This window comes from Cynocephalus volans, chromosome 3, assembly GCF_027409185.1.
Source record: "Cynocephalus volans isolate mCynVol1 chromosome 3, mCynVol1.pri, whole genome shotgun sequence".
NCBI classification, from domain to species: domain Eukaryota; kingdom Metazoa; phylum Chordata; class Mammalia; order Dermoptera; family Cynocephalidae; genus Cynocephalus; species Cynocephalus volans.
The window spans coordinates 108,005,842-108,019,324 of NC_084462.1; the positions used below are offsets into that span (position 1 = coordinate 108,005,842).

General features: G+C 37.5%; 1 protein-coding gene across 1 annotated transcript in view; it reads left to right on the forward strand.

The window, feature by feature from the left end:
* The first annotated feature begins 287 nt into the window (after positions 1 to 287).
* The window catches only part of LOC134372375 (T cell receptor alpha chain MC.7.G5-like), a 360,110-nt gene continuing 346,914 nt past the window's right edge, over positions 288 to 13,483 (forward strand). The window contains exons 1-2 of the mRNA XM_063089891.1: positions 288 to 336; positions 585 to 875. Coding sequence (XP_062945961.1) covers positions 288 to 336; positions 585 to 875 — 340 coding nt within the window. The remainder of the gene's footprint in view (positions 337 to 584; positions 876 to 13,483) is intronic.

Here is a 13,483-nt window from a genome sequence, read left to right on the forward strand (position 1 = left end):
AAATTATATTTTTACAAAAACAATTTACCAACTCCTTCTCCTCTTCATTTTTATCCCATAATAAGTTACAGTTCTGACATCTTTTTTCACTCAACATCATAGCCAAAGTTTTATTCTCTTAAGCAAAAGATAAAAAGTATTGCTGAGCTTTCCTAAGTGAGGCACCACCAACAGCCGGCCTGAGGTCCCATTTTCTGCTCAGAGGCAGTGACGTCATGAGCACAGCGGATGCCCAAGGTTCAGATCAGAACCAGAGGTTTCTCACCCTGCAGGAGGGAGCCACCAGCATGGCAAGCCCCGGCTTACTGTGGGCACTTGCGGTCTCCACCTGCCTTGGTAAGGAAGGCACATGCGTTTGTTTTTACTAGTATCCAATAGGACTGGGAAGTAGGAAGAACGATCAACAGTACAGAGATGTAATCTTCTCATTGGGCCCAGCTACTGGAGGCAAGAAAGTTGATGAGTTCTACCTGAAGTTTGGATTCAGAAGAGGAGGGTTAGGTGGGGATGGGAACCAAACTGTGATTCTGTCTGTCTCTCTGACGTGATACTCCAATGCAGTCCTTTCTCTCCTCTTCCCACAGGATCCAGCGTGGCCCAGACAGTCACTCAGTCTCAACCAGAGATGTCTGTACGAGAGGCAGGGACGGTGACCCTGGACTGCACCTACGACACTAGAGATAGTAATTATTATTTGTCGTGGTACAAACAGCCTCCCAGCAGGCAGCTGATTCTCATTATCCACCAAGAAGCTTATAAGCATCAGAATGCAACGGAGAATCGCTTCTCTGTGAACTTCCAGAAAGCAGCCAAAATCTTCAGTCTCAAGATCTCAGACTCACAGCTGGGGGACGCCGCGATGTACTTCTGTGCTCTCAGGGAGCGCACAGTGAGAGGAGCAACAGGCAGAGGCTGACAGAAACCTCAGACCCCAGCGTCTGTGCAGAGGGGGAAGGAAGTGTTAACAAGAACATACAGAGGAAATCATTGTCTTCTCTGAAGGAAAAAAGTAAATACTGTTTAATCTGACTATCAGGAACACAGAGAGGATGTCTCTGAGCTGTAAGTCTCAAAAATAGTAATACAACAACAAAGGTACATGGTGCTATATAATTTTGCAAAGTATCTTCACATCTGTTATTTCATTTCACCCTCACAACCCTTTGTGTCATATAGGAAGGTCAGACATTCTGAGCATCACTTTACCCAGCAATTCTCACAGCTTGACCAAAAGCTATATTCTTCTAGAATTATATGTTAACTTTTTACTTTGGTAATTACTCTAATTACTATCTATCTGCATGTCCCACAATCATGTCAAAGTCAACATAACCTAAATTAAATTTCTCATCTTTCTCACAAATATTATTTTTTCCTTTATTTTTCCCTTCCCAGCATTGTGCAAGATTCAGGCACACAGTATAAATCTGCTGTTGCTGGGTTACCACTTTCAGGAATTTCTATACCCTCTACTTTCCAGCCTGTGCTACCTCATTTTTTATGCTTATACTATTTCTTCCTAATTATAAAAAAGTGCAAAAAACTGCATCATGTCTATCCCACTGTTTTCCATCCGTCAGTCATTCTTCCTTGACTTTAACTTGGATTTACCCTGTATTTCTTAAAATTCTGTAACGTACCATTTGTCTGATGTAAGAAGATGAAGAAAGAGAACAAAAAATTGTCAAATAGGGTTTCGTGTGCTGCTAGTACTCATCAGCGAATGCTAAAACAAGAAACAAACAAACAAAAACTTCTGATAATGCTTTAATTGCTTCTGATGAGGCAACCTCAAGGAGGAGGTGACCATTTAGGAAAACCAGGTAAAAAGGTGACGTCAATCACCTGCCAGGGCCAGAGTCACCACCCTTACATCCCCTAAGAAATGGGAGATGTCTGGACCATGAGAGGATTCCACTTTATGCTAAAATAAAAATAAAATGGAAAAAAATAGTGCCAACATTTCTTTTTTATGTCACAGTTCCCCCTATACATCTCTTTCACTGGTAGGCTCCCTTGCGCATTTAATTCCATCTCCCCACTTCAGGTGAGTACAGGAGAGTTTGGAAAGACACTCACACAGCTGAAATAGTTAAGCCCAATGAGCTTAGGTTGGAGGTACACTTAGAAAAAGAGGTGGAAGTGAGCAGATTTGGGAGAGGCCAAGAGGAGGCCAAGGCCAAATTGCTGAATCATAATTCAAATTGCTGGATCCTTTCCCAAACCCACCTGCTCCTCTCACTCACTATAAGCACATCAGCTCTAGAATACCCTGCCAGCCCAGGCTCAGCACCCAGGCTCTGCTTGTCTGAAAGAGTGGGCTAGACCCCAAGCCCAGTGAAAGCATCCCACTCACACAAGCCAGACGCCTCTGGGCTATTCAGGTTTTACCTCTCCTTTACCCCTTAAGCCCAATTAATTGCCTGAACTACAGATTAAGATTAGTTATCAGGTTTCATATCAAAGCTTGCTTCTCCCTTCCATCTTTGCTTCTGGTACCTTCATATAGCTCGGGACCTGTGCTTATTCAGAATGTAAGTGCCATCAAAGCAATGACCACCATTGCCATCACCTACCATGACTGACAGGATAAATGACCAAGGGTCATCTACTGATGAGTTAAATAGCCCACTGCTTAGCAATTCAGCCATGCTCCCATCCCTCCCATTGCACACTCCCATCATCTCAGCACATGAAATTGTTTCCTGTATCTATGCCTTTGTTGACAGTGTTCTCCACATGGAATGCCCATCCTCAATTAATAACTCAACTAGTATTTAAGGTGTTTCCAAGTTTCCCCTCTTCTCTGAATCCTTGTCCTGACCTTCTTGCCCCAGTAGAACTGGCCCCTTAGTCCTTTATCCCCTAACTAAAACCCGAAGCATAGAGGGGTCTTCAAAATGTTCATGGAAAATGGGTATTATTTTCTTTAAAAAACACTATGCATAGATTGCTAAAATTTTTTGCACCAAAATAAACTCATACTAACTTGTTATAACATGTCTAAACAGGATATAGTTTGAGGCACTAAGAAAGATAAGACATCAGTTTGAGGAGGAAAGAAAAAAAAAGACATCAGTTTGAAAAGGGCTCCTATCAAAGTAACATGAATTCTGCTAAAATTGAAGCAACAACAAACATCAAATTTAAAGTGAAACTTAGGTGGAAGAATGGTGAAATCATTGATGCTTTATGAAAAGTTTATGGGAGAATGGACTCTGTTTCAATCTTTAGAACAGTTTGTAGAGAATTGGTATCAGTTCCTCTTCGAAGGTTTGGTAGAACTCTGCAGTGAACCCGTCTGGTCCTGGGATTTTCTTTGTTGGGAGCCTTCTGATAACAGCTTCAAACTCTTTTATTGTTATTGGTCTGTTCGGATTTTCTATATCTTCTTGGCTCAGTTTTTATCCATCCAGAAATTTATCCATTTCCTCCAGATTTTCAAATTTGTTGGCATATAGTTGTCTATAGTAGTCTAGAATGATTCCTTGTATTTCTGAGGTGTCACTTGTAATATCACCTTTTTCATTTCTAATTTTTGTTATTTGGGACTTCTCTAAAGATAATTTCCTGTATTTTAATTTATACTGACACTAAACTATTGCTAAACATCAGTTGTACCGTAAATATTTTATCCTGATTGATGTGTTTCCAGATTTTGTGCTTAATTTTTTTCCTGAGAAATTGACATTTCCACCAATGTTGTCATAAATAGAGGATATGTGTCATCTTGATATAAAAGAGTAAATGATACAGTTTTTAAACTTATTTTTATTTTTTATTGAAATATCATTTACATATCATAAAATTCACCCTGTGAAGTATATAATTCAGTGGTTTTTACTATGCATAAAGTTTTGTTACCATTGCAACTATCTGATTCCAAAACAATTTTACAATCCTCAAAAGAAAACTGTGCACATTAGTATCATTCCCCACTATCCTCTTTCCCCATCCTCTGGTACCCACCATTCCACTTTCAGTCTCTATATACAATGTATCTAGTCTGTAGATTTCATATAAATGGAATCATATGACACGTGAAAAAAAAATGGGGATGCGCCTCATAGAAATCAGCAGTTTACAAATGAAAACTTTGTTTTAAGAAGGAATGAGACAATGTTGAAGATAAAGCCCACAGCAGCAGACCATCCACATATACTTGCAAGAGAAAATGAATCTTGTTCATGCTCTAATTGAAGAGGACCGACAGTTAACAGCAGAGAAAATAGTTAACAGCAAAGAAAACAGTCAACACCATAGACATTTCCACTGTTCAGCTTACATAATTCTGAATGAATAATTACATTTGAGCAAACTTTCTGCTCGATGGGTGCCAAAACTGCTGTGCCCAGATCAGCTGCAGACAAGAGCAGAGCTTTCAGTGGAAATTTTAAACAAGTGGGACCAAGATCCTGAAGCATTTCTTCAAAGAATCGTAACAGGAGTTGACACAAGGCGTTACCAGTTGATCCTGAAGACAAAGCACAAACAAAGACATGGCTACCAAGAGGTGGAAATGGTCCAGTCGAAGCAAAATCAGACCAGTCAAGAGCAAAGGTCATGGCAACAGCTGTTATGATGCTCAATGCATTTTGCTTGTTGACTTTCTGGAGGGCTAAAGAACAACATCTGCTTATTTTGAGAGTGTTTTGAGGAAGTTAGATAAAGCTTTAGCAGAAAATGCCCAGGAAACCTTCACCAGAGAGTCCTGCTCCACCACAACAATGCTCCTGCTCATTCTTCTCTTCAAACAAGGACTATTGTACAAGAGTTTCAATGGAAAATCATTAGGCATCCACCTTACAGTCCCAACTTGGCTTTTACTGTCTTCTTTTTGTTTCCCAATCTTAAAACAATCTTTAAAAGTCACCCACCTTTCTTCATTTAATAATGTAAAATAGACTATGGTGACATGGTTAAATTCCCAGGACCCTCAGTTTTTTAGAAATGTACTTAATGGCTGGTATCATTACTTACAAAAGCGTCTTGAACTTGGAAGAGCTTATGTTGAGAAATAAAGTTTATATATTTTTTAATATTTTAATTTCATTTTTCCAAGAACATTTTGAAGTCCCCTGTATGTCTGGTAAACTTAAACTAAGTAATAATAGAAGAGATAGTTTGATATAACTTGCTATGCCAAACCTGACATTACACTACTAAACCTAAAACTCTGGGGAAAGTTCAAAGGCAACAAATATGGAGAAGTCAGGACAGCATCATTCTAAATCACATATACTATTTAGGTATAATCTTGAGCATTTCAATTATAGGTAAAAGTTTTATTTAACCAACTCACACAGATCCTCACTTGTTAGTTCATGTGGATGATTCTTAAAAACAAAGAGAGATAAAGTTAGGAAGCGAGGAACCTGGCCAGCAATAAGAACCAAAGTGAAGATTTTATTTTGTTTAAAACATCTCATTGTTGAGGTATCCAAAAGGGTTTGAAAACACATTAAAGAAGTATGGCAGGTCAGAAAATACAAGAATATGGTCAGCATTTAGTGAAAACAGTTAAAGAGAAAGAACAAAATCAAAGTTGTTTAAAGCAACTTTTTAAATAAGAAAAATTAAAGTAGAAATACTCATAAATATGGCAGGAATGCTGAAGAAAACTAGGGATAAACATTTTAAAAGTTATGAAACATTGGCAAAAACAAGATAAATGATGCAGAATAGAATGTTCTAGAAAAAAATTCATCAAAGTTTTAAAAATTATTAGCATTCAAGCACAAGGTAAGAAACATAAATTATGATAGCCATAAATAAACGTATGAGAATTTTTAGGGTTTCATGATGATCATGGCTTCACTGTTCAGTATATATTAAATGAACCACTAGTTATCTATAACAGTTATAAATATAATTTAGGCAAACTAGAGTCAAGCACTTCAGTGTAGAGAAAGAGAGAAATATCTCCTTGACCAAACTCTAATCAGGCTCCTCTGAGCTCGTTTCAACTATGCCCCATTACTGGGCATGTTCTCAATTGCCCAATTTTAGCACAGATCCTGCCAAGTCAGTTTAGCCAAAATCCTCCCACCTTGATATCTGATCACTCTTGATATCTGATCAAATTTCCTCATCCCCCACCATCTCCTAGGTGATGCCTGATCACCCTGGCCTGCCTTCAGCAAGAATCCTGTTAGATAGGTTTAGCCAGGATTCCCCATTACCTCTGATGCTTTTTCTCAGAAATTTTCCATCCAGTGACACCCTCACCCCACTACTGCTCCTTAGCTATAAATTCCCACTTTTCTTTGTAGTATTTAGAGTTAAGCCCAATATCTCTCCCATACTGCAAAGCTCCATTGCAGTAGTCCTTATACCTATTGTGATAGTTCTAAATAAAGTCTGCCTTACCATTTAAAAGAGAGAGTAACAATAAACCATAATGTAGACCAAATAACATTCAGCTGAGAGCCTTCAGGCATTACAGTATTAAGCATATTATTGAGTTAAAACAAAACAAACAAACGAAAACTACTCAGCTCATATAAAGATCCCTCAAGCAATACCAATACACGTTCTCTCTCTCTCTTTCTATCCTAAGCTCTCTCATATATATAGTATATTATTTGATATACTCATATATAAGGTATATCTTATATATGAGCAAATATATATAAGTAAAAATATATACTGTTATAATATATTGCATAGACTATATATATTGCATAGACTTATGTGTGCATGTATGTGCATGTATATTTCTGTTCCTCTCAGAGAGTCTGTGTCCCAGAAACTCTCTTATTCCCCACGATGGCATCTGGGTAACAAAGGGAGATTACTGCATGTCAGCAAGGACTAAAAAGCACAATTCATAAAACAAACAAAAACCTTTAATATATGCATTATCTTCTCGGTCCTTTGATCTGTGCAGCTAAGTAGCCACTATGGTCTGCTCCCTGGGTGGGCAGTTAGTCATGTGTGGATTGTTCCACCTGACATTTTGAGATGATATGTTGGCATCAGTGCTGAAGCTCACTGTCCCAGCCATTTGACTCCACCTCCAAGTCATTCATCACAAAAACTTCTTTTTCCCTACCCCAGGACTTTCCCAGTCCACTAGTCCTCTCAACTCTCTGTATACACTTTCTAGACCTATAGGGACTTCTGCATTTCCCACACCTGTAAACAGACTGTGGGGGTTCTAGAGAGTAGCCTCTGACTCATGTAGCCACTCCCTGATTTTTCTCCAGTGCCATCTTCCCACACCGTAACTGAGACTTCTCTCAGAAGCATGCAGCCTCTCCCTGGAACACCTTGGGAAGTGCTCCACTGTCTACTCTCATGCTACTCCCATACTTACCTATATGTTTCTGACCCCTCCACTCCCTGTGTCTGCCCTTAGCAGAGAATGGAAAAGACCAGAGTCCTAACATCTAATTTCCTTGTTCTGCTTTCATCTTCTTTTTTCCTCTATCGATCTACCACACTACTAAAACTGACCTTCCCGTCTTGTCAGACTAATGTAAAACTCTATGATTGAGTCCAGCAGATATTACTCATAACATGGTAAAGGATGTGATAAAATAATTTAGAAATTGTTTTTGTCTCTGAAGAGAACCTGGCTTTCAAGCCAATTCTCTTGCTGAGTGGTCAAAAAATCCAAATTTAGATGTCAAATCTAAATATTAATACTTTCTTTCTACTTCCATTCTTTTTAGAATAATCTAATCTTACCTTCCGACTCAAGACAGATAGATTCCTCAGAAAGAATATAGATAATTTTACGTACCTGGAAATGAAAAAGAGAAGAGAATATTCATGAGTTTCAAAAATATAGTCCCAAATACATAGAGAGGGAGAAATACATACCGAAGAGCACCACATGGGAAAATCACTATCGGTATTTTCAAAGACAAAACACTTTCAAAAGCATAAGAAATTAAAAGAATGAAAAAACAAGCCACAGACTGGGAAAAAATATTTGCAAAACACATATCTGATAAAGAACTGGTATCCAAATATACAAAGAACCCTTAAAACTCAACAATAAAAAAATTAAAAACCCAATTAAAAATGGGCAAAGATCTGAACAGACACCTCACCAAGGAAAATGTACATATGGCAAATAAACATATGGAAAGATGCTCAAAATCATATATTATTAGGGAATTGCAAATTAAAATAACAGTGAGATATCACTGCACACCTATTAGAATGACTAAAATTCAAAACACTGAAGCGTCAGATGCTGATGAGAATGCGGAGCCATAGGAACTCTCACTCATTCCTGGTGGGAATGCAAAATGGCACAGCCACTTTGGAAAATAGTTTGGCAATTTCCTACAAAACTAAACACTCTTTCACCGTGTGATTCAGCAGTCATGCTCTTTGGTTTTAACCCCAAAGAGTTGAAAACCTCTGTTCACACAAAAACCTGCACAAAGATGTTTATACCAACTTTATTAATAATTGCTAAATCTCGGAATCAACAGAAGTGTCCCTCAATAGTTAAATGGATAAACTAACTGTGTTACACCCAATGCAATATTATTCAGTGACAAAAAGAAATCTGCTCTCAGACCACAAAAAGACCGAGAGGAAAATTAAATGTATATTTCTAAGTGAAAGAAGCCAATCTGAGAAGACTACATACTGTATGATTCCAACAGTATGACATTCTGGAAAAGACAATTCTACAGAGACAGTAAAAAGATCAGTGGTTTCCAGAAGTTTGGGGGGGAAAGAGAGAAGGATGAATAGGTCCAGCACAGGAGATTTTTAGGCCAATGAAACTACTCTGTGTGATACTATAATGATGGATACATGTCATTATACATTTCTCAAAACCCATAGAATGTAAAGTGCAAAGGGCAAACCCTAATGTAAATTATAAACTTTAGTTAACAATAATATATCAATATTGGCTTGTCAGCTATAACATGTTCCACATTAATGCAAAAATGTTAACAATTGGGGAAACTGGGGGGAGGGTCCGGGGGCGCATCGATGAGGGTTGATGGAGTATATGGAAACTCTCTGTACTTTCCACTCAGTATTTCTGTAAACCTAAAACTGCTCCAAAAAATAGCCTTAATTTTTTTCTAAAGTATAAAAAATACTTTCTTTAGTTAGTAAAGGAAATGTTCAAGGGGATTATTTTTAAGGCTACAATCCTCATATCTTGGGACAAGTAATATTCTCCAAGTCTATTTCAGGAAACATTCATTCAACAAACATTATTGAGTAGCTACTATTTATCAGTCACTGTGAGACATGTTAAAGACATAGAGAAGAATGAAACAAATATTGGTCCTCCAGAGGATAAGTCTCTTCACCCCTGATACTTCCCTTATGTCTTTTCTAGAAAAACATGCTAAAGGTCAGACATCTTCTGAATCCATCTCTCTCTTTTTGATTAGTCTGCTTTCTCCTGAGAGTATGTCTTTACTCACAGTTGTGTGTAAGAAGTGCTTGTGTTTTAATATATTGTAAAAATTATCTCTCACTTCTTCCTTCTTTGAATGACTCTTCACTCCACTAAGTAATGTGAATATAAATATTCTCGGAGAGACCTCTTAGATAATTCATCACAATATTCTTATTCTTAAAAAAGAAAATATTTTCTAGTCACTGTATCTCACAATGCTATGATCATTCCTGTGTTAATATGTTCAGGCTTCTGTAACACAATACCATAGGTTTACTTCTCACAGTTCTGGAGGCTGGGAAGTCCAAGATCAAAGCACCAACAGATTTGGTGTCTTGTGAGGGCTCATTTGCTGGTTCATAAATGATGCCTTCTCACTGTGTCCTCACATGATGGAAGGGGCAAGGCAGCTCTCTGGGGCCTCTTTTATAAGGACATTAATCCCATTCATGAGGGCTCTACCCTCACGAACTAATCACCCCCCAAGGCTCCACCTCACAATATCATCACATTGGTGATTAGGCTTCTACAAACGAATTCGGGGGGAACACAAACATTCAAACCATAGCATCCCTGTCTCTCCTCTCTATCAAATTCACACTCATCCTCCTAGACCTTACATAAATACAGCTAAGACCACTACAATCCAAAATGATCTACTTCACTTATCAACTTCACATATGACTTCTTGCCTCTGCCATTTGGGAGACTTTTTAAAATATTGACTTGTTTTTACTTAATTGTGTGTGCAAGTTTGTAGTTTGTACATGCCCATACTTGAAACAAAGACTGTGATTTAAAAACACATAGGAACATGTAAATTAAGCCACCATCATCACTCCAAATTATACACACACACTCATACACTGTGCTCAATAAATCATCTTATTCACATTTAATAATAAGTAAACATTCATTGTTTGAAAGATCAATTGGCTAAAAGAAACAGTATATTCCAATTCATCCACTTTCCCAAAGGAAGGCTCTACTTGTAACACAATCACTCATGTGTGTGCATTGATTCTGCCTTTGGTCACACTTTCAAGTAACAGCAACCCATGAGAAAACAAAGAAAATGTCAGTCTGCTCTCATCTCTACTCCTGCTTCAGAAATCAAAGCTTCTGGTTACTCATCTAGTGACCCACATTCCAAATGCCTAAAATTTCCTTATGCCAGTTAGGGGCCAACTCAGTCTCCAGTCTTTATCCATGGAAGGATTGAAGCAATTCTGTTCACATCCAATACACTGACGACCACCTTTCTCAGGAGATGCTCATGCTCATGTGGTCTCGGTAATCCAGACAGAAGGCTCTGTGTGGCTGCCCTACTTCTCTCCTCTTGTATGTACAATCTCCTGAAATTCAGTACCTTGGCATTTCCTCTCAAACAAATGTGTGGAAAGTATGGAAAGAAAGTAAACTCCTTCTGGCCTCCCAAATTTAAGGTGAAGTTTTCTTTCAACGTGAAAGCAGAAACCTCTGCTGAAGGACAATAGCACCTACAGCAGGAAGTCAACACAGACCTCCAAAGGCAAAGCAGGAGCCCTGAGTTTTACCCCAACCCCCACCCCACTCCCATAAGGAGCTCTATTCTGGAGACTTCTATGGGGTTAAGAGGGGAAAAAATAGTTCTGCTGCCTCACAGTCTAGGATTGAGTGACATAAACATGGGAGACTCAAAAATTTGAGTGAAACTCTCATACTCGATTTTTTGAAACTATCCCAGCTCTAGGATTAAGCAACTTCTCTTCTTTCTTTTCTTATAAATACCTCCTTGAGGAACTTTCCTGGATGGATCCTTGTAAATCCTATCAAAGAGGGAAACAGAGTTGTGGAGATTGAAATTAGAAGGCAAAAATATTTTTTTTTCTTATTTAATCTCATTTTCTCATTTTTATTTGAGATAATGGAAATCCAGAGGAGTTCTTCCCTCGCCATGCTTGATAGCAGGGGGTCCCACAGGGATTCTGTTCTAGCACTGTGACTCTACCCAACCTGTGTCCGTTCTGATGTCCATACCAAACACCAAACAGGTTACTAAATATTAGGATAAAAGTTGTGAATATCATCCCTTCCTAGAAGAAAACACACAACATATAAACTACCATACTGTAACAGATAATCTGCAAGATAAGAGTGATATCTAGAGGTATTCATAATATAAAAGTCTAATAGATAAGTACGTGTGAGATAATCTGATCCTACCACTGCCCCAAATTATTTTTTCTGCCCCACTGTCTAGGCTACAATGTCCACTGCCTGCTTCTGTACTTATATTAGTCTTTGCTTAAGAACTTGGTTACAGTGAACCTTTAGGTATTGAGACCCCCATCAGTTAATCTCTATAGGTATTTTGCTTCCTGGTAATATTCTTTCCTAACACTTGCAACCTGATTTGTTTTTTCACAAAACCAGGAACATGAAGCTTTAACATCCTCTTTCTCTAACTTGAGCTCCTGTCTTGCCTCTTTGCTGTATTCTCTCTCTGACACCAGGAATCAGCATTTTCCATCAAATACAGCAATCAAATCTCTTTTGACAGTAGGAAACAGTTTCTACTTAATGAAGTGAATGAAGCAGATAACCCAATGAGTACCTGCCACAGATATCTGCTCTACAGTAGCTCATCATTACATTTTTTGGTCATTTCTTGCAAGTAACATCCACAAATTCAGAAAGATGAGCAAAGGTGGATCTAAAGCTCCTTAGTACCATCTTGCTTCATCTGAATTCAAGTCTAAGAAGCTACATGAATTCAAGAAGCTACATGAATTTCAGTAGGATTGACACTTGCCACCAAAGGCTAGAAGAGACACAAATTTTGTGGTTAGGGATTAAACATAAACATATATTGACAGTAATTCCTGCATTGTCATCAAAGTGAGTTCATATTTGTAGGCCAACCTAGGCAAGAGACTAATGGTAGTCAGACACTGGAAAACTATAGAACCTTCACACATTTTAACATGATTTCTAAAATATTTTATTGTTAGTTTAAGTGTTTAAACAGCAGCAAGGGTTGTAAATTTCACTGAATTATAAATATTGACATTTTCAAATAAAAATTCACACAATAGCTTTCAAATATATCCAATAAAATCATAATACCAAAGTGATTTGATACTCATCAACCAATTAAAATTCATGAACAAGCTCTTCATTAACAATTGAAGACTTTATATTGCTCATTTCTTTCCTTGAACTCATATTTTCATTCAACTTCTCCAGAATTTAATTTTTATATAATATACTTTTGTTTAAAAGCCTTTTGTTGACCACCCAAAATGTCTGCAACAAAAATATGTATGAAATTAAAATAATTTTTTATTTCTTCTGACGATATTGTTCCACTTGTTAAAAATTATTCTTTCTAGATAGTTATAAATACAATTATTGTTAATGTACCTTTTATTAAAACAAATAAATACAAATATACACAATTTTTAATAAGTTTTAATCATGAAAGGCAAAAAATTTTTTGAAGATGTATTTCATAATAAATAACTGGTGTCAGATTTATGGTGTTTTAATTAAAGGAAGTTTCCCTGACACCAATAACTTGTTTAATATGGTTTAATGTTTAATTGTTTAATGCTCCGGAAGTTTTTTAACCACAGGGCAATGCTGCAAAGAAAGATTTCTTCTTGTATAAAACTGGAGAAGGGCAGCTGTAAAATGTGAGCTAGGAAATGAGAACCACAGGCAAGTTCTCGGGAAGATCATTTTAGGAAAGGTGGCAGTAGGGAAGTTGAAGATCTGGAAATTAATTCCCTTAAAATACATGTCAGTTCACCAGTTTAAAGATCACTGCATTAGACTTCTCCAAATATTACTGATACATCCTCAGACAGTCTTCATTTAGTGAGGTTGAGGAAAATCAGCAGGAGATTTGAAGGAAAAGAGCCTTGAGTTTCAATAAAGCTGATAAATTTCTTAAAACCTGCTTGACATTTCTGCTGATGAAGGAGAGCTGCTAATGAGATAGAAAATTATGAGAGATTGAGTTCTTCCTTGACACAAAGTAATTTCAACATGTATCTTTATCTTGGCAAAGGCAGTTCTAAATGTCATGGTCATTCATTAATGACACTGTGAAAG